The sequence below is a fragment of the Esox lucius genome, chromosome 4 (assembly GCF_011004845.1).
Source record: "Esox lucius isolate fEsoLuc1 chromosome 4, fEsoLuc1.pri, whole genome shotgun sequence".
Taxonomy (NCBI): Eukaryota; Metazoa; Chordata; class Actinopteri; order Esociformes; family Esocidae; genus Esox; species Esox lucius.
Window position 1 is genome coordinate 14,019,583 of NC_047572.1, and position 24,443 is coordinate 14,044,025.

The following is a 24,443-nucleotide window of genomic DNA, read 5'->3' on the forward strand; positions in this document are numbered from 1 at the left end:
ATTCAACTGTCTCAACGTCCCGTTTTCTGAAAAGCCAACTTCTGAAAATGAAACAATTCTGCAGACTAAAAGCACAGAATATTCCGGGGAAACAATGTATGCTGACCCATTCTATATGACCAATAAATCAAAATAGTCAATGTGATTTTAGTATATGCATCTGCTCCAACATGCAGTTTTTTAATTTCGTTTTAGAATCTGGGATGCATTATAAATTCCTGAAGGCAAACCCCACCTCTGTTGGCATGCCAGAACCTGCAGTAAACAGAGACTACGCCTGCTTGAATAGCGTAGCCACTAAGCTGTAAAAACACACGGGAAGTCCCCAATAGCATCCTATTTCCTGTGTAGTGCACTAGTGTATCCCAGAGCTGGTCCGATGTAGTGTAAGTTGTAGAGAGCCTTTTGGGACTACCCAATAAAGAAAGGATTAGCGCCTGCACTCCCCTTTTTCAAGGAAGCGCCTACCATTAATTTACAGGTGCGATAATATTGTAGTATGTTGAGCAAGACTATAATTATATTCCCATAACACAAATCCTGCTTGGCGTTCAACATTTGTTCAATCACACATCACTGTACATTCATATTCTTGTACCTAATATTAGAGTAACTCTTCAGTATTACTCAGGTTTAGTAAAACAATTAGGTTGGAATTAATGTCTGGTGAGCTACACATTGTGCAACAACCAGTTTCTTGCTTGCAGTAGCATGCCCAGCTATGTTACACGCTCAGAGATGGCGGTGTTGCAACACCTGTGTAGCACACAATGAAATGTTGCTACGTCTTTGAATTTTTAGCCCAAGGAGAGCAATCAGTAAATTATGTACCAAGCTGTCCTCACTTTGCCAGTTAGGTAACTTTCACCCTTACAATAATCACCAGGTGTTATTATCAATAAGATTACATTGTCCGAAAAAAATATTGAAAACCACAAACAAAGTCCAATTTTAAAACGTACATTTTATTAAAACAAAAATATCTTCTTACATGTCATTGTTACGGAACTTGAATGGCACCATCCAGAATGGCACCATTTACAGGCAGAACTTTTGGGCATAGTTGGCTGTTTCTGGATACAATATAACACATTGTACTCATTTCTTCTGCTCAACAAATACCCTGCCATGTCCATCTTGATCTTAGTTCACCCCTTTCAAACCGAGACTGCATTAAAAAGCACAATTTGAAACATTGACAATAAAATGGCACTGTCCTTCCATTCACTAATCATGCATCCCCTAATTATCCCCACAGCATCAGAGTAAATGCCATTGTGATTCATTAACATGGTGATACAAGTAGACAGAGAGGATGGACAGATGTTTTGAAGCGGAGTAGGGAGGAGGCCAATGGGGGGGGGTGACAGGAGTAGAGGAACTAGGAGGTTTCATTTGGTGGCCTTCTCAGCTTTCTTCTCCTGCTCAATATCTGCAAGAGAAAAAGAGCGGGGAAAAGAAAGAAACATTAAGGGACAGCTCTTTGGCTTGTACACTACTCATTCACACTGTTCTATATCTGTAAACCCCCTGTCTATTCCGGAAACAGTGAAAAAAAAGACTATGACTCATCCGCCTTAATAAGAAGACACTATCCTTCTGCTGAATGACAGCAACCTGGGCTGTCACTGGGCAGTAGAAAACAGGGTGAAAAGACTTCCACGAGAGATGATGTGAAATGGGGCACCCTATTTCCCAGTGCTAGGTAGGGCCTTGTCGTGTGAGGCGGGTTGTATGTACTTTCGCAAGGAGAAGGGCTGTGCGAGAGGCAGTTGGTAAGACAGATGGTTCCTCTCCAATCATCGGCTCTTCATCGGGCTGCTTGCCACAATCTACAGTCAATGGCCAACTTGTCTTTTATCCTGCTAATAATAACGCTGTACTTCAGTTTACAGTATAAAATCCCACTGGTGAATCACTGTTAAGCTGTTTGAGGTGTGAGTGAATCTACCTGGTGAATCTACTGTTAAGACCGCACTGTACAGCCTGGTCAAGCTTGGTGTTTGCCTGGTACTTCAAATCGTGCGGTTAAGAAATAAAATAGAAATCTACAAAAACCAAAATGGTTTATAAGAGCATTATTACTATGTAACACATAAGTAAATGTTGGTACTTGAAACTGGGAAGCCTAACAATCGTACAGTTTAGGATGTACTTAGATTTACTAAAGGAATCTCCCTGCATTGCAGCATTCTGTCCTGGAGTGGGGGTGTTGATCATTTCAAAGTAGTGAACATGCATGACTAACTACTGCACCCCCATCACAACTCTAATCTCATTGCAACTTGGATGAAAATAGGGTACCATTTGGGGGGCTGGGAGACAAACCCACACTGATTTATATGACTGCTCAGCTGAAATCGGAAGGAATCCAACCAAAATGTTATCAGCAGCACAGTGAGCTGAAGGCAACCAGGCCACAGACCCACTAAAAGCTCTGTCTCTGTGTAACAAATTCTTTGCTTTGCTTAAATAACATGTTTCTGCAAAACAGCTAGATCACAGTCAGACAAGTCTGTACCTGTAACTGGAATGCTTTGGGCGTAACGGAAAATGTTTTACCTACAGTAATTGTACTTCTGTACTGTTCTTGGCTGATGCCATGAAAATGTGGCCTCTTCTTTGCACACAGTCAAATAAGGTGATACGGTACTCTAGCACTAAAGTAGGAAAGTACATTTCATGTCTTTCTCTTCCTGACCAGCATAACACCTTAGGCTGAACAAGAACAAAGAAGCCCTGTTGTAAATCTGGCTCTCAGGTGTATACCAGACTTTTAGTTAATCATTGGCAGATAGATACGATGATAAGTGTTTGCTGTCTACTGCAAATGCAGGGAGGAAACACTGGGCAGGGTAGGAGTGGTAGCAGGAGTAACAATGAAAGGTGGAGACAGAGGTCAGAGAAGGAGGCACTGAAGGAGCTGGAGAAGGAGACAGGGGAGGACACACACCCTCCTTAGTTGGCAGGGTGTTCTTCTCTGCCGTATTGGTTTTCTTTAGACACTTCTTATCGAAGGTCTCCACTCCCTGCTTCACTGGATTGTTGTCGCCCATCTTGGAGGATATCTGAGGGAGAAAGTGTCAGACTGTAAATGTAGAGGAACAGATAAGTATTGAGTTAAGATCAACATTTCATTTGCAATAACCTACAGGAATGAACATGCAGGTAAAGTCTGGCACAAACACACACCTGATAAACTAACCTGGCCAGTTACGTAATTCAGTCACTTGACTTGAGTCAACACTCCCACTACACTTTCCAATAGACCATACAACAAAACAGAACAAATAGCTCTTTGGGACAGCTATACTTATGGTGTAACGTTTCATCTAGAGTTTCCCCTTAAGAGCTTCTGCAATGCACTGATTCTAACATGCAAGAAATGGCTACTGGTTCCTTGCAGATCAGTTTGATGACAGGCCGCACAAGAACATGGAAATAGCCATCTGCAGAGAAATAGCATTCATAAGTTGCATCAATGAATCTACTTGCATGTATTGGTTGGTTAATAGATATTTGTAGAGATGTAGCCTCCTTAAAAAAACAGTCCTAATAGGCTACTAAACTCAGAAAGTCACCTATGCAGTGCCAGTTCTCATGGAAAGGGCTGTGGTGTCATGTGCCACTTTCACACACAGGTGCCTTGAACCAATATTGAATATGAACGAAGTCAACTCAAACAGCAATCACGGTGCCATTAGCTTCAGGCAGACCACATTTAACCGTTCATGTGTTGAGTCTGATATTTTTAGTGACCTGGAAAACTTGTTCACGACGCAATGATTGATAGGCATCAACGAAATCTGCAGAATAGTGAAGTCATTTGAAAGACATGACGCGTTGTTTAATGTTGTTTAAACCGTTAGATTTTTGTAAAATGATTAGTAGCCTATAGTAAAACCGCACCATGATGCCAAACCCACGCACCAGGCAGAACCAAGAATTCTGGCGCTGCAGTCGGCATCGTTATGCAGGTGACCGTGCGATAATTGGAAAAGGTTATTCTGTTTTGGCAGATCATGGCATGCATATATAGCACTTGTCTAGGCATACAACAATGACATACCCACACGCTACGTTTGCAAAGGAATGCAGTATAGGGGCACTAGCTAGGTGAACATGCATTGCAGAGGTATCAACACAGCGAAATAGTATACACAGATAACACTATATCATAGTATCCAACGGTACCCACTTATGTACTGACAATTGTATGAAACCTGTAAGACACTATTTCTCCTGTCCTGAAAAACAAATTTTTAAATGTCAGATTTAAAAAATAGGACAGAATTTCTTTTCACTGCGCTTCACTACAATTTATATAATTGGGCTACAAAAACTCCTTACCTTGCGTAGTAGGGTGCGATAAGAATGGTAAACTACGTCCGTGTAGCCAATTCTGGTGGGACAACCGGTTTAAATAGGGAAAGCACGCCCTTTCTCTCACCAGTTAGGACACCAATGCGACCTCAGCCATTGGTCAAAACCTTTAAAAGGAGGGATATCCGGGGATATCATTGGCCAGACTAAATCCATGAGCTAGGATGCTTATGTTCAGTGGTGACAACTTTATGCAGTGTACGTTCGATATAAAGTATCTGACAATGACACCACAGCGCTTCCTTGTGGATATATTACATAACAGCCTACAGGTTCAGAGTTGAGAGTAGTGTGCAGTTCAATACCATATACACAAAAATAGCTTGCAATGTAGAAATCTGTCAAAACATATTTATTAATGCACAGGCATATTAAATACATTGTACTCACTGCTTAATCACAAAACATATGCTAAATCACAAAACACAGTATAAATGTCCAATGCTTATCATAATTAAAATGCCACATTATAGATACATATTGCATTATATAGTCCGGCACACAGGCATATGTTCTCTGAGATAGAATGTATTATTCATGTAAACAGTAGACTATAGAATGTACTGGATGTTGATATTCAAGTATAAAATGATAGAAAGGTAGCCCACACAATAAATGGGCAATGAATGCCTGAGTTATTCCCCATTTAAAAATCTCCACCGGTCTGTCTATCAGTTTGCATGGACTGGCTTTATACACTTGCAGTATGATCCCCCACCCTGGACTACCTAAAACTATTTCTGACTCGTTCAGCAAGGGAGACAATATTGATGACCATGGTTGGTTTACAAATGTGAAACTGAAACCAAATCAACTTGAATTTAAAACTTGAAATACTTCTGGAAAAAAAACAGGTTACAGCAAAGTCGGTGAAGATAAATAACCCTTTGAAATGCCTGAAACTGAATTTAAGTTTTACTTCTCAACTCGTGTGACTTACCATTTTAAACATCAACCTTCCTCTTTCTCCACTTCACCTTTTATACTAACTTAGAGTGTACAGGATGGATGTGTCCAATATGAAGGTTTCTCCTGGTTGTTGTTTAAATTCCAAATACAAAAGTACAGTGGGTTTCCATTCAAAAAAACAGTTGCAGATTTATTATTTGTTCATTCGGTTGGTTTTAAATATGCACCGGAACACACACATTCTCATGTAAATTAAACCTTATTCTCTATGTATTGCACTAAAGGTTTAAAAAGAAAGCTACCACACAGGGACAGGGTGTCATTTGAAGTGCCGCCCCACTCTGGAGAAATGAGGTGTGGCGTTTCAGTATACGGGGCGTTTCCTCAGCTGATCGTAGATGGCTGTGATGAAGCCCCAACTAATACAAGACCGGAGGATGACCAGGGAACCTCCGCGGTACAGTAAGGTGACGCTCCTCTTCACCCGACCTTCCCACAGCAACGTCCAGCTCCCCCTCACACCAACTCTGGCTGCATCACCCTCTACTGCAGCCTGCATGTTGGCCGTTAGCACCGAGAGGGGATACAGGGGAAGGCTGATCACAATGGAGTTGACCATTCCTGACAGGAAGGATGAGGCAACAGGAGGAAGCCCCATCTCTCCCAGAGCAGCACTCATGGGGTCCTTAAGGCTGAAATAGATGCAGCTTCCCAGGGCATTGCGAGTCAGTATGGGGATAAAGGCCCTGTAGAACCCAATTCTCAACCTCTCCGCCCACAGCCGGGCCAGCACGCTCTTCATGTTGGGCAGGCTACGGTCATTGCCTCCGTTCTGCAAAATGTTCTGAACCCGCTCAAACGGAGTGAACACAATAGCCTCCACCACGCCCGTGCCGAGCCCGGCCACAGCTGGCAGCACAGAGAGCGGGATGTTGGTGGAAGAGCGTGAGAGGAGGTGGAGGAAGGAGCCATGTAGCCCAAATAGTAGAGTGCCATTCAGGGTTCTAATCAATAAAGGGGGTGCCACCCCCCTGTAGAGCTTCAGAAAACCCTCCTTTCTGAGTTGGCCTATTGCCTGACGGACTAGAGAGCTGTGAAGCTGCTGGCGGAACACAGTCTTGTAAACAGGAAATGTGAGGATGGTGGGCACCAGGAAAGCGGTGCCACCATACAGGAAATTGCTGAGCAAAAATATTCTGTCCTCCTTGAGGCCTTTCATGTCTTTGTTATGTTCAAAACCCCGCCCCATCATTCTGAAAGATGATTGAAAAAAAACATAATTCAGCATAAGGGTGTAGATACAGACAGATGATGCAAAGACTAATTCAACAGGTGACTAGATAAAGATATATGATATTCTATTTAATAATATGGATACAATAAATACAAAAATAAACTATTAGCACTGTAATATTAAAATGTCCTGTGGATAAAATGACAATCATCATTGATCAGCTATAATCATTTGTAAAGCTTCTAAACTATAATAACGCACTGGTAAGATGAATTGCAAAAAGCAAAACCCTAAATATATACTTACCAGGCGAAAAAACGAAGAATACGTTCAGCTTAAATACGATTGTGATTTTGAATGTGTAAAAACCGAAGAAGCATTTCAAATATATCACGGCAACTAAAACTTCATTTAAAAAAAAAGAAAATCTCCCCACATACCCTTTCGCTTTTCAGCCCAATCATCTACAGTATATCCATCCTGCGCTTGTCTTTAGACCATAGACTGTGCTTTAGACCAAGCGTGCCGCACAAGCCCTGAAAAGTGAAGCCAAAACGTCTCGATCGCCCCCTGGTGAGTGGTCCCAGTATAGGTCATAAACCCCGCCCTCCCCATGTTATTCAATGGGACGCGAGACCAACTAAACAATTAAATTACCCTTCAAATATATTTTTTCCGAAGCTGGTTTCTGTCATTTACTGTAGTTTGTATCACGCTAATGTAAATTCAAGAGTTTGTTTTTAAAATAAGTTTGTTTTTAGTTAGTTATTTAATGCTCTAAAAACGGTGGTGTGACGTCGTGATTCACAGCTGTGATTGACAGCTATCTGAGCCGAGGAGCCACTGAATCTTCGGAGGACTGAGGAGATTGGAACTTTACATTTAATCTCTAAATTTCTATAATTGATATAATTTTACACGGACATAATGGGTTGTTCTGCAGTACATTGTGCTAACCGATCTGGCATTTCCAATCGATCGTTGAATTTCTTTCGGTAAGTTACATTTATAAGCTATTTAATTAGTAAATAAATGTAATGGGGCGGGGCACAGGGGTGGGGCCGTTGATTTCGCGGCTTTACGGCTTTACTTCCTTCTCGCTACTGCGCATAACTACTGCGCAGAACTGGTCCCAAGATCGCTATCTTCGCAGACGCAAGTCCAAGATGTCAGCGCCGTATCAGGACACTGGTGGCTTCATTTTTCACCAATGGAAAAGAGCGAAAGGGCGTCGTCCATTATATATACAGTCTATGCTTTAGACCAGAGGTGTCAAACCGGTTCCACGGAGGGCCGAGTGTCTGCAGGTTTTTGCTCTCTCCTTGTACTTGATTGGTTAATTAGGTCACTGATTGGTTAGTTTCTACCCTCACCTGGTTGTGTAGGTATGAACTAGGAACCAATTTATAGGAAAAACCAAAAACCTGCAGACACTCGGCCCTTTGTGGAACCGGTTTGACACCTGTGCTTTAGACCATCAGCGTCTTGTGAGCAATAATAAAGAAACACTTCCGGTTCACAAAAATTAGGAATTTCTCAAAATAAAAGAGACCAAAATATTACTATAAAACGGATAAATTGAGTATATTAATTGTTTAAGAAAATGTACCTCTCAAATCATTGACAACAATTCAAATATGATCATATTTAAGAGTAATTTCGATAAAAAGTGTGTATTAAAACACGTTCCAAGGGCAAAATTCAGACAATGCCAATGACTGAATATGGAATACATATTGCCTCATAGCTCATAAACTTTTGAATATTCCACAGAGAAAGCAATGTAGGAAATGTTCAGGAGAATGTGTAGAGTAAGACAAACCTGTCAAATCATGGGGAATGGTGTGCTACATCTAGCAAAAATTTTTCCACACTCTCTTTTTCCACAATGTAACTCAATGGATATGAAATACATATTGACTCATACACAAAAAACGACATTGTGGCCAATATGAAGGGTGGAGTAAAATGCCAGCTACAATTGCAAATACAAATTTATAGAGTCTCCAGAACATTTCCTACAATACATTCACTGCGGCGTATAGAAAAGGTTTTTATATGTACAGGGCAATATACACTCACCTAAAAGATTATTAGGAACACCATACTAATACTGTGTTTGACCCCCTTTCACCTTCAGAACTGCCTTAATTCTACGTGGCATTGATTCAACAAGGTGCTGAAAGCATTCTTTAGAAATGTTGGCCCACATTGATAGGATAGCATCTTGCAGTTGATGGAGATTTGTGGGATGCACATCCAGGGCACGAAGCTCCCGTTCCACCACATCCCAAAGATGCTCTATTGGGTTGAGATCTGGTGACTGTGGGGGCCATCAGTACAGTGAACTCATTGTCATGTTCAAGAAACCAATTTGAAATGATTCGAGCTTTGTGACATGGTGCATTATCCTGCTGGAAGTAGCCATCAGAGGATGGGAACATGGTGGTCATAAAGGGATGGACATGGTCAGAAACAATGCTCAGGTAGGCCGTGGCATTTAAACGATGCCCAATTGGCACTACGGGGCCTCAAGTGTGCCAAGAAAACATCCCCCACACCATTACACCACCACCAGCAGCCTGCACAGTGGTAACAAGGCATGATGGATCCATGTTCTCATTCTGTTTACACCAAATTCTGACTCTACCATCTGAATGTCTCAACAGAAATCGAGACTCATCAGACCAGGCAACATTCTTCCAGTCTTCAACTGTCCAATTTTGGTGAGCTCGTGCAAATTGTAGCCTCTTTTTCCTATTTGTAGTGGAGATGAGTGGTACCCAGTGGGGTCTTCTGCTGTTGTAGCCCTCAAGGTTGTGCGTGTTGTGGCTTCACAAATTCTTTGCTGCATACCTCGGTTGTAACGAGTGGTTATTTCGGTCAAAGTTGCTCTTCTATCAGCTTGAATCAGTCGGCCCATTCTCCTCTGACCTCTAGCATCAACAAGGCATTTTCGCCCACAGGACTGCCGCATACTGGATGTTTTTCCCTTTTCACACCATTCTTTGTAAACCCTAGAAATGGTTGTGCATGAAAATCCCAGTAACTGAGCAGATTGTGAAAGACTCAGACCGGCCTGTCTGGCACTAACATTCATGCCACGCTCAAAATTGCTTAAATCACCTTTCTTTCCCATTCTGACATTCAGTTTGGAGTTCAGGAGATTGTCTTCACCAGGACCACACCCCTAAATGCATTGAAGCAACTGCCATGCGATTGGTTGATTAGATAATTGCATTAATGAGAAATTGAACAGGTGTTCCTAATAATCCTTTAGGTGAGTGTATATTTCATATCCTTTGAGTTACATTGTGGCCAATAGGATGTAGGATGGGTGCAAGCAACAATTGCAAATACACAGTGCCCCTTGATTTTTTTGCATATAATTACTCTATCCACTCTCCTGAACATTTCCTACAATAAATTTTTACAATAAATTTTTACAATATACACCAAGCAAAGTGGCAAAGTCGTAACATCTGATATTATTAAAATCGCGGTTTACTTCGGACTTTTATTTTGAAGGCATAATCCGAAAACCGGAAGTCTTATTGATGCTACGCAATTTCTAATGTTGCCAGCACGACACCAATCTTTAGACCATATGTACTTACGCTATCTTTGACTACTGGTTGTGGGTCGGTCTGGTGTAGTCCGTGTATCATTCTTTCATTGGTTATTTCATCCATATTAGAAAATGGGGAAACAGAAAATGGCATCTTGTTTTGTAAACAAAAATTGAATATCCAGTGTTTTCTTTTGTTTTACGATTGGGTGTTACACAACAGAAAACCAATCATTCAAATCAATTAGTGGGAAAAACAAAAACTGACAACTGAACGTGTTTTGTTTTGATATAAAATCATTCTACCATACCATACCATACCATACCATACCATACCATCTTCTTCCGCTTATCCGGGGCCGGGTCGCGGGGGCAGCAGTCTAAGCAGGGATGCCCAGACTTCCCTCTCCCCAGACACTTCCTCCAGCTCTTCCGGGGGGACACCGAGGCGTTCCCAGGCCAGCCGGGAGACATAGTCCCTCCAGCGTGTCCTAGGTCTTCCCCGGGGTCTCCTCCCGGTGGGACGGGACCGGAACACCCTCCCAGGAAGGCGTTCCGGAGGCATCCGAAAAAGATGCCCAAGCCACCTCAGCTGACCCCTCTCGATGTGGAGGAGCAGCGGCTCTACTCTGAGCTCCTCCCGGGTGACCGAGCTTCTCACCCTATCTCTAAGGGATCGCCCGGCCACCCTGCGGAGAAAGCTCATTTCGGCCGCCTGTATCCGGGATCTTGTCCTTTCGGTCATGACCCAATGCTCATGACCATAGGTGAGAGTAGGAACGTAGATTGACTGGTAAATCGAGAGCTTCGCCTTGCGGCTCAGCTCTTTCTTCACCACGACAGACCGATACAGCGACTGCATTACTGCAGAAGCTGCACCGATCCGTCTTTCAATCTCCCGTTCCATCCTTCCCTCACTCGTGAACAAGACCCCTAGATACTTAAACTCCTCCACTTGAGGCAGGCACTCTCCACCAACCTGAAGTGGGCAAGCCACCCTTTTCCGACTGAGGACCATGGCCTCGGATTTGGAGGTACTGATTTTCATCCCCACCGCTTCACACTCGGCTGCAAACCGTCCCAGCGCATGCTGAAGGTCCTGGTTAGAAGGGGCCAACACGACAACATCATCTGCAAAGAGCAGAGACGAAATTGTGTGGTCCCCAAACCTGACACCCTCCGGCCCCTGGCTGCGCCTAGAAATTCTGTCCATAAAAATTACGAACAGAACCGGTGACAAAGGGCAGCCCTGCCGGAGTCCAACATGCACTGGGAACAAGTCTGACTTACTGCCGGCAATGCGGACCAAGCTCCTGCTTCGGTTGTACAGGGACCTGACAGCCCTTAGCAAAGGACCCAGGACCCCATATTCCCCAAGCACCCTCCACAAGATGCCGCGAGGGACACAGTCGAATGCCTTCTCCAAATCCACAAAACACATGTGGATTGGTTGGGCAAACTCCCATGAACCCTCCAACACCCTGTAGAGGGTATAGAGCTGGTCCAGTGTTCCACGGCCCGGACGAAAACCACACTGTTCCTCCTGAATCCGAGGTTCTACTATCGGCCGTATTCTCCTCTCCAGAACCCTGGCATAGACTTTCCCGGGGAGGCTGAGAAGTGTGATCCCCCTATAGTTGGAACACACCCTCCGGTCCCCCTTCTTAAAAAGAGGGACCACCACCCCGGTCTGCCATCCCAGAGGCACTGTCCCCGACCGCCACGCGATGTTGCACAGGCGTGTCAACCAAGACAGCCCCACAACATCCAGAGACTTGAGGTACTCAGGGCGGATCTCATCCACCCCCGGTGCCTTGCCACCGAGGAGTTTCTTGACCACCTCAGTGACTTCAGCCCGGGTGATGGACGAGTCCACCTCTGATACCTCATCCTCTGCTTCCTCAATGGAAGAAGTGACAGCGGGATTGAGGAGATCCTCGAAGTACTCCTTCCACCGCCCGACGACATCCTCAGTTGAGGTCAACAGCTGCCCACCTCTACTGTAAACAGCGTTGGTAGGGCACTGTTTCCCTCTCCTGAGGCGCCGGATGGTTTGCCAGAATCTCTTCGAGGCCAGCCGATAGTCCTTCTCCATGGCCTCACCGAACTCCTCCCAGGCCCGAGTTTTTGCCTCCACAACCACCCGGGCTGCAGCCCGCTTGGCCTGTCGGTACCCGTCAGCTACGTCAGGAGTCCCACAAGCCAACCAGGCCTGATAGGATTCCTTCTTCAGCTTGACGGCATCCCTTACTTCCGGTGTCCACCACCGAGTTCGGGGATTGCCGCCTCGACAGGCACCGGAGACCTTACGGCCACAGCTCCGAGCGGCCGCTTCGACAATGGCGGTGGAGAACATGGTCCACTCGGACTCAATATCTCCAACCTCCCTCGGGATCCAGTCGAAGCTCTGCCGGAGGTGGGAGTTGAAGATCTCTCTGACAGGAGACTCGGCCAGACGTTCCCAGCAGACCCTTACAGTACGCTTGGGCCTGCCGAGTCTGTCCAGCTTCTTTCCCCGCCATCGGATCCAACTCACCACCAGGTGGGGATCAGTTGACAGCTCCGCCCCTCTCTTCACCCGAGTGTCCAAGACATACGACCGCAGGTCAGATGAGACGACAACAAAGTCGATCATCGACCTGCGGCCTAGGGTGTCCTGGTGCCGCGTGCACTGATGGACACCCTTATGCTTGAACATGGTGTTCGTTATGGACAAACTGTGACTAGCACAGAAGTCCAATAACTGAACACCACTCGGGTTCAGATCAGGGGGACCGTTCCTCCCAATCACGCCCCTCCAGGTGTCACTGTCGTTGCCCACGTGGGCGTTGAAGTCCCCCAGTAGAACAATAGAGTCCCCAGTCGGAGCACTTTCCAGCACCCCTCCCAGAGACTCCAAGAAGGTCGGGTACTCTGCACTGCGGTTCGGCCCGTAGGCACAAACAACAGTGAGAGACCTATCCCCGACCCGTAGGCGCAGGGAAACGACCCTCTCGTTCACCGGGGTAAACTCCAACACATGGCGGCAGAGCTGGGGAGCTATAAGCAAACCCACACCAGCCCGCCGCCTCTCACCATGGGCAACTCCAGAGTGGTGAAGAGTCCATCCTCTCTCAAGGAGTGTGGTTCCAGAGCCCAAGCCGTGCGTAGAGGTGATCCCGACTACCTCTAATCGGAACCTCTCAACCTCACGCACTAACTCAGGCTCCTTCCCCGCCAGCGAGGTGACATTCCACGTCCCTAGAGCTAGTTTCCGTGTCCAGAGATCGGGTTGTCTAGGCCCCTGCCTTCGACTGCCGCCCGATCCTCTTCGCACTGGCCCCTTATGGTCCCTCCTGTGGGTGGTGAGCCCACGGGAGGGCGGCCCCACGTCGCCCGTTCGGGCTGAGCCCGGCCGGGCCCCATGGGGGAAGGCCCGGCCACCAGGCGCTCGCATACGAGCCCCAACCCCGGGCCTGGCTCCAGGGTGGGGCCCCGGCTGCGCCATACCGGGCGACGTCACGGTACACATCATTTTAATCATCATTAAGGGGTTTTTGAACCGCTCTTAGTCTGACCCGTCGCCTAAGACCTGTTTGCCTTGGGAGACCCTACCAGGGGCATATAGCCCCAGACAACATAGCTCCTAGGGTCACTCGGGTACTCAAACCCCTCCACCACGTTAAGGTGGCAGTTCTTGGAGGGGAATCATTCTACCATGAAGTAGAAATCTGTTGCCTCCCTAGATAGGTGTATTGTCCCATATGGAAAATAAATATATTTTTTCAATGCAAAATGTATGTAGAATGTATGCTGAATATACACTCACCTAAAGGATTATTAGGAACACCATACTAATACTGTGTTTGACCCCCTTTCGCCTTCAGAACTGCCTTAATTCTACATGGCATTGATTCAACAAGGTGCTGAAAGCATTCTTTAGAAAAGTTGGCCCATATTGATAGGATAGCATCTTGCAGTTGATGGAGATTTGTGGGATGCACATCCAGGGCACGAAGCACCCGTTCCACCACATCCCAAAGATGCTCTATTGGGTTGAGATCTGGTGACTGTGGGGGCCATTTTAGTATAGTGAACTCATTGTCATGTTCAAGAAACCAATTTGAAATGATTCGAGCTTTGTGACATGGTGCATTATCCTGCTGGAAGTAGCCATCAGAGGATGGGAACATGGTGGTCATAAAGGGATGGACATGGTCAGAAACAATGCTCAGGTAGGCCGTGGCATTTAAACGATGCCCAATTGGCACTACGGGGCCTCAAGTGTGCCAAGAAAACATCCCCCACACCATTACACCACCACCACCAGCATGCACAGTGGTAACAAGGCATGATGAATCCATGTTCTCATTCTGTTTACGCCAAATTCTGACTCTACCATCTGAATGTCTCAACAGAAATTGAGACTCATCAGACCAGGCAACATTCTTCCAGTCTTCAACTGTCCAATTTTGGTGAGCTCGTGCAAATTGTAGCCTCTTTTTCCTATTTGTAGTGGAGATGAGTGGTACCCGGTGGGGTCTTCTGCTGTTGTAGCCCATCCGCCTCAAGGTTGTGTGTGTTGTAGCTTCACAAATGCTTTGCTGCATACCTCGGTTGTAACGAGTAGTTATTTCAGTCAAAGTTTCTCTTCTATCAGCTTGAATCAGTCGGCCCATTCTCCTCTGACCTCTAGCATCAACAAGACATTTTCGCCCACAGGACTGCCGCATACTGGCAAAAATGCCTTGTTGATGCTAGAGGTCAGAGGAGAATGGGCCGACTGATTCAAGCTGATAGAAGAGCAACTTGGACTGAAATAACCACTCGTTACAACCGAGGTATGCAGCAAAGCATTTGTGAAGCCACAACACGCACAACCTTGAGGCGGATGGGCTACAACAGCAGAAGACCCCACCGGGTACCACTCATCTCCACTACAAATAGGAAAAAGAGGCTACAATTTGCACGAGCTCACCAAAATTGGACAGTTGAAGACTGGTCTGAAGAGTCTCGATTTCTGTTGAGACATTCAGATGGTAGAGTCAGAATTTGGCGTAAACAGAATGAGAACATGGATTCATCATGCCTTGTCACCACTGTGCAGGCTGGTGGTGGTGGTGTAATGGTGTGGGGGATGTTTTCTTGGCACACTTGAGGCCCCGTAGTGCCAATTGGGCATCGTTTAAATGCCACGGCCTACCTGAGCATTGTTTCTGACCATGTCCATCCCTTTATGACCACCATGTACCCATCCTCTGATGGCTACTTCCAGCAGGATAATGCACCATGTCACAAAGCTCGAATCATTTCAAATTGGTTTCTTGAACATGACAATGAGTTCACTGTACTAAAATGGCCCCCACAGTCACCAGATCTCAACCCAATAGAGCATCTTTGGGATGTGGTGGAACGGGTGCTTCGTGCCCTGGATGTGCATCCCACAAATCTCTATCAACTGCAAGATGCTATCCTATCAATATGGGCCAACATTTCTAAAGAATGCTTTCAGCACTTTGTTGAATCAATGCCACGTAGAATTAAGGGAGTTCTGAAGGCGAAAGGGGGTCAAACACAGTATTAGTATGGTGTTCCTAATAATCCTTTAGGTGAGTGTATAGTCTAACGTACAAATGTAAACTGGGTAATACCACTACTTGCCTACTAGAAAAGGAAGCAAGTGAGGCAATTCAACATGACAATCTAAGAGGTATACATGGGGGGGGGGGGACTTTGTGTGTGCAAATGTTGTGTAACTTTAGGGGTGGGAGGGGACATTCAAAGACACTGGCCCCTCATTGAATACTGTGCTGTCCACCATACAACAGCTTTAATAACATCTAAGTCTTCTTTATAATCCATCTACTTCTGTACCACTGATCATGTCAACCTTTCGAGAGTCTGGATGTTTCCTTTTTTTAATACAATATTTAAATATTTCTCTGCGTCATCATTTTGCTATTGAATGCCATTGGCCAGATTATCATTGAAAATGAGAATACATCATTGTAAGACACAACCCAATCAAGGCTCTTTGTTTCTACCATCACTTTAATAAGAACACATTCAGCAATCAGACATTTGGTGCACTGATTCAACATATCTTAAGTCAACACAAACAAAATGCACATCACCTTTAACTAGGAAGTTGGACAAATAACACTGTCAAGTTTTTTATACAAATGTTATTGTAAAAATGAAGTAAATAAAAATGAAAATAGCAAATAACGTGTTTGTGTTATATAGGAAGCTCCATCCTGCAGAGCTAAAACCCCCAAGCTAAAAACCAACAATTTAGAAATTACATCTTAGAATGACAACCTAGAAGAGAAAACGTCCCTTCTGCACTCTGTGAGAATGATTCCAAGTAGTCTTAAAAGCGTTAATCTACTAGCCCATAACTTGAAGTAACCAGCAGAGAACTGGGGTCTGTGAAATTTAGTCACTCAAAATCCCACACACAGTTGGATGCAAGAACTGACCATCCATGAGCTAATTGAGGAGGGGTTTCAAATGTATTCTTCAAGAATAAATGGCTATATCTCATTGTCCAAAAATAGTAGTACCAATTCTGGATTAATTCTTTAAAGTACTGAACTCTCTACAGACTATATAGAGAATTTCCCAGACTAAGAAATACATTGGTGGCGCTGTAAATTAAAGCAAATTTCCATTCAGCCAAATGGCCTTATTTGTCATAACACTACAATAAAGACCTGAAGTCCAACAACGCTCAGCTTTTTGTAACATGGTCAAAGTATAGTAAATTAAAAAGGAGAGAAAACATGTTTTAATTCAGTTCACAATAAATATTTAAAGCTGACCTTATTCAGTCCCTGATACGCTTTGTACATATTCCCTATGTAGTATTCCAATTTCGACTAGGCCATGTAGAGCACTACACACTGAAGAGTGATTCGGGATTCTACGTGTTTAGCGGTGAGAGGGAGTCAATGTAAAATTGTCATTGTAAATAGTAATAATTGGTTCGAATTGTGATTATTACATTGTTTGTTAGCATTAGCAGCAGAGTGATGCTAATATAACGGTGGCATGTGAGGGTTGGGTAAATTCCATTAATATTTCATTTATTCAGGACGTAAACCTACTTCCGATTCTATAACTTCCAAATGGACAAGTATGGAAGACAACATTGATTGTCTACTTCCTTAATAAACAGGAATTCAAATGGAATTTTGCCGAGAATTGTAAACCCAGGATTCTATTCAGAGAGGAGAAACATTCCAGAACATTGAGCATAGAAACTGAATTAACAGCCCATTACCATTTCCACCTGAAGACAATATCAGATCCTAAAATTGCCAATGCTGCTGTGTTATGTCTATCCACATGCTCTGTAGTGCTTCGCCCTCATGAACAGTGCCCCGGGTGACTCACAATGTGTGTGTGAATGCATGCGTGTGTTACAAGGGAACATGGCTGAAGAGGTAGGAGACAGATTCGCCGTTGTGGGTCCTGCGGATGGCTTCCGCCAGGATCATAGAGATGTCAATCACCTACAGAAGAGAGAGACAAATGAATACAGAAAGACACAATAGACTAACCTATAACAAATAACAATCAGTGGTCAATAGGGCTATTGTAAACTAACGCTAACCGTGTGGTACAGGGGAGCTTTTTACGGTTTGAATGCAAACCCAAATGACTGAGCTTAAAAAAAATAAAGAAGATAAATAAAAAGCATATAGGGCAATTCTGTTTAAATGACAGCCTTCGCACATGTTGCAATCAAAATTATAATAGTTGTTGGCACTTTTCCATCTGTTGTTTTGTGAGCAGAGGAGGAATAGCTAATTCTACAATGGTGATTTGTGTTATACTCAAACTAACATTGTAGAATCCTCCAGTTTCATTTAATTCTCCAGGTTGACAGATTTTTAGCATCACAGCAGACTACAATGGTGATGGAAAGAGGTGTTGCTAAACATTAACTGTCAGTCACCACAGCTTGACCAAAGTAGCCTATGGGCCCGTACTCTGTGGTTGTGAATACAGGGTTTCAGCACCTTCTAAGGTGCTCAAGCCACGTAACTCATGTCAATAAAGCGTTGTAATGAAAACGTACTGAACCGTAACCCTGGCCAAATGTGTTATGTTATCGACTGTGTGTACAGTTACACTTTTCTTGGCCTTGGAATAAACTGCCTGGCTAAAATTACTAAAATATATTATGACAAAAACTGAGACAAACTAAATCTAAAAATCCCCTGAATCTAAAAGACCCCTGACATGTACTTTAATATAGTGCTACGACTCTGGACCCTAACCTGTCTCTTAGAACATTGATGTGAACCCTGACATTATGTGCATAATCTTATTGTCGTTGCTTGCTCTTTGGGATTTCAGGCTGGATTGACCTAAAAAAGCACTTTGTGACAACTGCTGGCGTGCAAACGGCTTCGTCAAATAAAATGTGATTTATTGATCTTAAGACGGTGACCCCCTGACCTGTATCTTAGGACAAGTCTTCATCTTCTCCTCTTGAGGAATGGTGTTGGTGACAACCACGGCCTCGAAGCAGGCGTTGTTGATGCGTGAGATGGCCGGTCCAGAGAAGATACCATGGGTCAGGATGGCATAGACCTTAGTAGCACCAGCTGAGATCAGCCTGAGGGGGGAGGGAAAATAAAACACTTGGAAAAGCGGTTTCCACAAAGATGAACACTACTACCAATAACTGAAAATACAGTGGTCCTCATTCATGAAATCTTCTCAGAACAGATCTCAGATTCGACCGTTGGGAGACACGATCATCTCTAAGTCTGACTCACAAAACTGTCGCACCTGGTCGAAACGAGGGTAGATGTCATCACAGATTGATAAATCTTATAAAGCCATGGACGCGAGAATGCCCTGCACCTGTCCCTATTTACATATGACACACATATAATTCATGCCGGTGAGGCGATCAGCAACCTATGAATTGACAGATGTCAACATAATATATAGCCTGAAATGGCTAAATAACCATTCGTCCATCTCCATGACAAACTCTATGCAGATACAGAACACTTTCGCGTCTCAGGCCAGAGCCGAAGTCCTTCAAAAGAGCAAGCTATGCCAATATTAGGGTAACTGCTCGACCCAGAACCACTGGTTTATTTATCCTCTCACTAATCAATTTAATACCTCTTACTTAATCAAGATGCCAGCCACCGAAATTATAACGACCATTTATGATCTCCAAGTATGTCGATACGGCCTGAGTGACTTAGGAAAAGCAAGGCAAAGGAAGTTTGTGTCTAGCGCATTACACACACAAAAGCATTTCAAACCTTACAAATCCATGAACAGAAATTAGAGAATAAATGTAGAATAAATTGAAATAAATAAATAAAAAAAATAGCCTACGGTGGTGATACTATATTTAATATTGAGGTACATTTGTATGTGTTATATTCCTTGTAATCTTATTTTATATGACCTACCATTATAATTCTAATTGTGGTTGTTGTTACTGAGGCTGTTACGATTGTTGTTTTGCGTGATAATGATGATCTTATTGTGAATCAAGCATGATCTTATTTTTTGACGTTGGTTTGACGGTCTGCGACCAGACGTGAGTTTGATCGTAAGGATACATTAAAAATAATATTGATGAATACAAGCTGTCGGTGAAATGACTGTACGCTTATTTTAAGATCAGATTTGATCGTACGCATGTTTCATGAATGAGGGCCAGTATCTGTATGTATTATAAATTTGGCAGTTAATGTGAAATAGCGGAACTAATAGTTAATGTGAAATAATGTGATATTTTTCACAGCCCTGTAAGACAAAGGCATTATCAGCTACACGATACGATAATCCACTCTGGATCATCTTTATCAATCAATCAATCATTCAATTGTATTTATAGTGCCCTTTTTACATCAGCAGATGTCACAAAGTGCTTTTATAAAAATAAAAAAAACAGGAGCAAACAACAGTAGCGTTGAATTGGCCTTTAGTGTCTTGTAACATTCAGACACCCATTCACTACATTAAAATGTCAAGGTTTGCCAGGGTTCCCGAGGTGAGACTTACTTGTCTGCGGCATGACAGACAGTACCACAGGTGTCGGCCATGTCATCCACTAATATGGCTACACGGTCTGTGACGTCCCCGACCAGCACCATGCGGTCCACCTCGTTGGCCTTCTTCCTCTCTTTGTGGATCAGTGCAAAGTCCACGTTGAGCCTGTCCGCTATGGAGGTCACTCTATCAGAGGGAGAGCACATGGCGTCAGAGCGAGACACGCAGGTCCAGTGTTGTCGCTCTTGAGATTAGTGGGAATCTAATACATTTCCCCACACTGATACGGCCTGAACAAAGGCCTGACTCACACCAAACAACTGGAAGGTGAGCAGGTGTGTTTGGTACTTTTCTTGAAGAAGTAGCAGTGCTTTGTACAAGTACACATCCAGCATACACAGTATTTCTCACATTTGCCAATCAAATGGTCGATCTCCTTCCGTCTCATCCCCCTCACTCGGATAATATCAAATTCAAAAAAAGTGTTCACCTCTTGGCACCCCCTGCGTCTGGTGAGACAATGGTGCAGTTCTTCCATTCTGGTATGTTCTCCTTGATCCATTTGAGTACGGCTGGCTCGGCGTAAAGGTTGTCAACCGGGATGTCAAAGAAACCCTGGAGACACGGACCCGGATTCACACAGACAGACAGGGGTTAAAGAGGAAGCGGCTACAACGAGACAGACTTCTGGCCTGCTATGTCCGACAAGCATCTTATCCATGTTCATAAATCTGATATAATTGGTTCAGCAATATGGTGATGTCATAACCTACTCGTATCTCCCTCTTCCTGTCACCCACAGTTGTGTGGAATTCATTATAATCCATAACCATTTACTAGTTGGTTTACTTAATATATATTATTAGGCCATTATCTGACACAGCCAGCCTCTAACTGGCTGACCACAGTGTCCGCTCCCAGAGCCACATGACTGGAGGGTCGGAATTGTTGAAGTGCCTGTTAGATGTACATGATGCTACGACAGTCTTGGTAGCACTTTATTAACATTAAACAGGGAACAATGAAAGGCAAGGGAGTAGGGATGAAATTATTCACAGACACGACTTGATCCCCAATGTTGAAATGTTTAAGATATTACCAATGACATTAGCTAGATTAATGTTACTCAACGCACTGTTGTAGTGTATTAACAGAAGAAATGCAGTCCTCAGGGTAGAGTAGAGCTGAACTATGCAAAGCTTCGACAAACAGCCCCTCCACGCCACCTGTTTATATTTGGTAAATCTTAACCGACACTCAGCTATAATAGAATATCAGACTAGGGAAATTCCCTTTTGAAATTTGATCTATGGTTTAGAGACTAAAGAATTCCCTTTCAGAGTTGGGCCGTGGATCTTCTAACATTCCCACCGGAGTTCACTGACAAGGATGCACCAGTATACATGGCTGCAGTATCACCATGTCACCAGAGAACTGACGGCACAGCCCCAAAAGGAGATATGCGGCCGGTGCGGTTCTGAAATGTTTTCTCAAAGACTCTAAACCTAGTCGCCCCGCATGGGTCTTGGCTTTGGACCCATTATAGATGGTGGATGTCAGGATCCTCTCCTACAACACATCCCTGCTCATTGTTTTGGCCTGGGTGTAGTGACCTCTGTTGACCCAGCATTGTTCTGAGGAGGTGAAGAGGGGTCCTGAATCAGAGAATGAGGGCGGAGCCGTGAAACGTATCACCTGGGAAGTAGCGCCTCTGACCGGCTTGAGCACTCACTGGCCTGGAGAGGCAGGATTCCAGTGTGTGTTCAGGTGTTAGTGACGTGACTAGTGTGTCGCTGCAAAATCCCTGATTCGGGGAACGGTTATTACCGCCGTGTCTAAGGGTACGTTGCGCTAAATGATACCACTTTTCAGACACAAAAAAAAAAGTATGCAGAAGTCCCGGGAACATACTGCTTTTCCCTCCTCCTAACCTGGATCTGTGAGGCGTGGAGGTCCATGGTGATGATGTGGTCAGCCCCGGACACAGAGAGCATGTTAGCCACCAGCTTGGCTGAAATAGGCGCCCGACTCTGAGAGGAAATACAGAGAAACATCACGTTTGATTTGCTCACACGACGAGCTGTAAGCCTGAAATCTAATCTTTGGGTTGTGCTGAATGATTACCATGGCAAAAAGATTGAGTGGTAACTAAGACTGGTACCAGGGATAATGAGCTTTGTCTTTTCGCTTCGGTGTTCACCAATACAACATACAAATACACTAACAGTTTCAAAAGGATAGGTTATTCTACACTTTATATGGAAACCACTTCAAGCCAGGCAGTTTATTCCAAGGCCAAGAAAAGTGTAACTGTACACACAGTCGATAACATAACACATTTGGCAGATACACTGTACAAGCAAGCACATTCCATGGGAGAGACAAGGACATGCACTACAAAAATCTGAAGAATGCAGACAAATGACAGCAACAAAGCAAACACTGTTGCCTCTATTCAGGATTCACATGGGCTGAATTTATAATGGATAGGGCGGCCAAAACATGAAATCCAACAACAACCAGGCATGCTCCCATTCTCACTCATTCTCTGCGGCTGCCGGAGTCTCTCCATGCAGTCAGAGGCACTACCATGGGTAACGAGAAGTGGTTATGGCAGGGTTGGGTCTCAAACTCATACAAATTCAGTAAATGCACTGCTATTCAGATTCCCAAATACTCAGTGAATTTCCGTAATTCACTTTTTAACTTTCTGATTTGAGCCCAATCCTGTATAATGACAGATGGTCGGCGACATGACAGTAGAGTAATTAGGCGTTTATCCCTCACCCCCACCTTGTCCTTCTTGTCCTGCCGCGCGTAGGGGAAACAGGGAATAACCGCTGTCACCCGGGAAGCTGAGGCAATCTTACAGGCATTGATCATGATCAGCAGCTCCATCAGATTATCATTGATCTCCCCACAGCCACTCTGAACGATGTACACATCCTCACCACGCACACTCTCCCCGATCTCCACGCTGTCACGGAAGGTGAAACAGGGTAAACAACACTCAAAGTTAATTATAACATGACATTAGGGTTGTGGGCGATAATCATGAAACTGAGCAAACACAGGTGGTTTAGGGTTAGGATGAAAGGAGTTAGGAAATGTGCAATTACAATACAACTAACTATTGTGGAGCAAAAACAGCAACGATTGAGTCCCTGGGTGATTTAAGGTATTGTTTTAATTTTGGTTGAATATCGTGTTGTTTATTTTCTGATGTGCCGACAAAAATATTTGCAGTAAATTAATCAAAACAGTTTATAAAATTACATTATAGCTTGTAATTTAATTTAGCGTTGGAAAATCTTCTGAAATTGGTATGCGAATAGTTCGCGATCAGAGCGCCAAAATGAACTCCAGTTATGCGTGTTATAAACTACAAATTCCAAGCACCTTTGCGGGCAGCATTAAAAACAGCACGCGCACATAATGTTCCTCACTCATTTTTCGATAGCTACCCGTAACGTAATCATATTAGTTATCTAGATAAAAACACACACTCACCATGTTTCTTGATTGCTAAATTTTTTGGTGACAACCTTCCCCAGTTCCATCCCAAGACGGTCGGCGATTTTGTGAGAGAGTTCCCGATGCGAGCTACCGCTAAATATCTTAATGTTCGGCATTTTTGTATATTCCAGGGCGTCGTTCTACTGGAGCTAGCTACAGTGTTTGTAGCCTCAATTAGCTTTGAGGGAAGCACGATCAATTAGTTATAGCGAACTGTTTGAATTTGATCGCAAGTTGGTGGCTGTCACCAGGCTTGATGCGTTGCTTTCCAATCGACCATCATTTCCTTTTCTTCTTGACGCGAGCGTGGCCTGTGTCCCTCTTCCTGGTAGCGCGCACGATCACCAATCAACAAATCACCGCCCACTCAATGTAACTGTGACATCATATACCTAGATTTTCCCCCGCTAGTCTGCGACATCCGAGACGATGCAACCATATGTCTATGGATGCAACTCTGCAAGTGTTCTTCTTCTTCTTCTGTGGGGTTTAATGTCGGTTGGCATCCAACGCTATTGGTTCATTACCGCCACCTACTGTAAAGGAGTGGGGGCCAGCTACAGGGAGGACTTAAATTCTCCCTGCCAACCCAGTTTCTCTAAGGAACACAAACAGGCACCTAACCACTGCACCGGAACACCCCCTCCCCACCATAGATTATAGACACAACATGTGCACCGCCTCTGCCCTCAGACCCTGTCGCAACCTCTCCCTCTCATTGTTCCTGCACTGCCTCAGAATGTGATCCACTGTCTCCATTCCCCCGCAGTAGTCACACAACTCAGTCGGATGCTTCCCTATCATGTGTAGTGTGCCGTG

General features: G+C 44.3%; 3 protein-coding genes across 6 annotated transcripts; all 3 read right to left on the minus strand.

Moving 5' to 3' along the window:
- Positions 1–949: 949 nt before the first annotated feature.
- Positions 950–4,477, minus strand: tmsb1 (thymosin beta 1). 2 transcript variants are annotated; one of them, XM_010896897.4, is made up of 3 exons: positions 4,351–4,477; positions 2,954–3,068; positions 950–1,432 (listed from the first exon to the last, which is right to left on the minus strand). In XM_010896897.4, exons 2-3 carry the CDS (start codon positions 3,054–3,056, stop codon positions 1,392–1,394), a joined length of 144 nt encoding a protein of 47 aa, XP_010895199.1. In that variant the 5' UTR covers positions 3,057–3,068; positions 4,351–4,477; the 3' UTR covers positions 950–1,391. The 2 variants fall into 2 exon arrangements, with proteins under 2 accessions (XP_010895199.1, XP_010895209.1); XM_010896907.4 differs by having other exon boundaries at positions 959–1,432; positions 2,954–3,088; positions 4,351–4,449.
- A 243-nt stretch (positions 4,478–4,720) lies between these two features.
- Positions 4,721–7,041, minus strand: LOC105025886 (solute carrier family 25 member 53). Of its 2 annotated transcripts, none has more exons than XM_020045855.2 (2): positions 6,967–7,041; positions 4,721–6,545 (listed from the first exon to the last, which is right to left on the minus strand). In XM_020045855.2, the coding sequence occupies exon 2, from the start codon at positions 6,542–6,544 to the stop codon at positions 5,657–5,659; it is 888 nt and encodes a 295-aa protein (XP_019901414.1). In that variant the 5' UTR covers position 6,545; positions 6,967–7,041; the 3' UTR covers positions 4,721–5,656. The 2 variants fall into 2 exon arrangements, with proteins under 2 accessions (XP_019901414.1, XP_010895223.1); XM_010896921.3 differs by having other exon boundaries at positions 6,833–7,016.
- A 9,065-nt stretch (positions 7,042–16,106) lies between these two features.
- prps1b (phosphoribosyl pyrophosphate synthetase 1B) lies at positions 16,107–24,081 on the minus strand. Of its 2 annotated transcripts, none has more exons than XM_010864743.4 (7): positions 23,619–24,081; positions 22,902–23,085; positions 22,040–22,138; positions 20,599–20,723; positions 20,121–20,294; positions 18,543–18,702; positions 16,107–17,590 (listed from the first exon to the last, which is right to left on the minus strand). In XM_010864743.4, exons 1-7 carry the CDS (start codon positions 23,738–23,740, stop codon positions 17,498–17,500), a joined length of 957 nt encoding a protein of 318 aa, XP_010863045.1. In that variant the 5' UTR covers positions 23,741–24,081; the 3' UTR covers positions 16,107–17,497. The 2 variants fall into 2 exon arrangements, with proteins under 2 accessions (XP_010863045.1, XP_010863044.1); XM_010864742.4 differs by having other exon boundaries at positions 22,896–23,085.
- Positions 24,082–24,443: the final 362 nt, after the last annotated feature.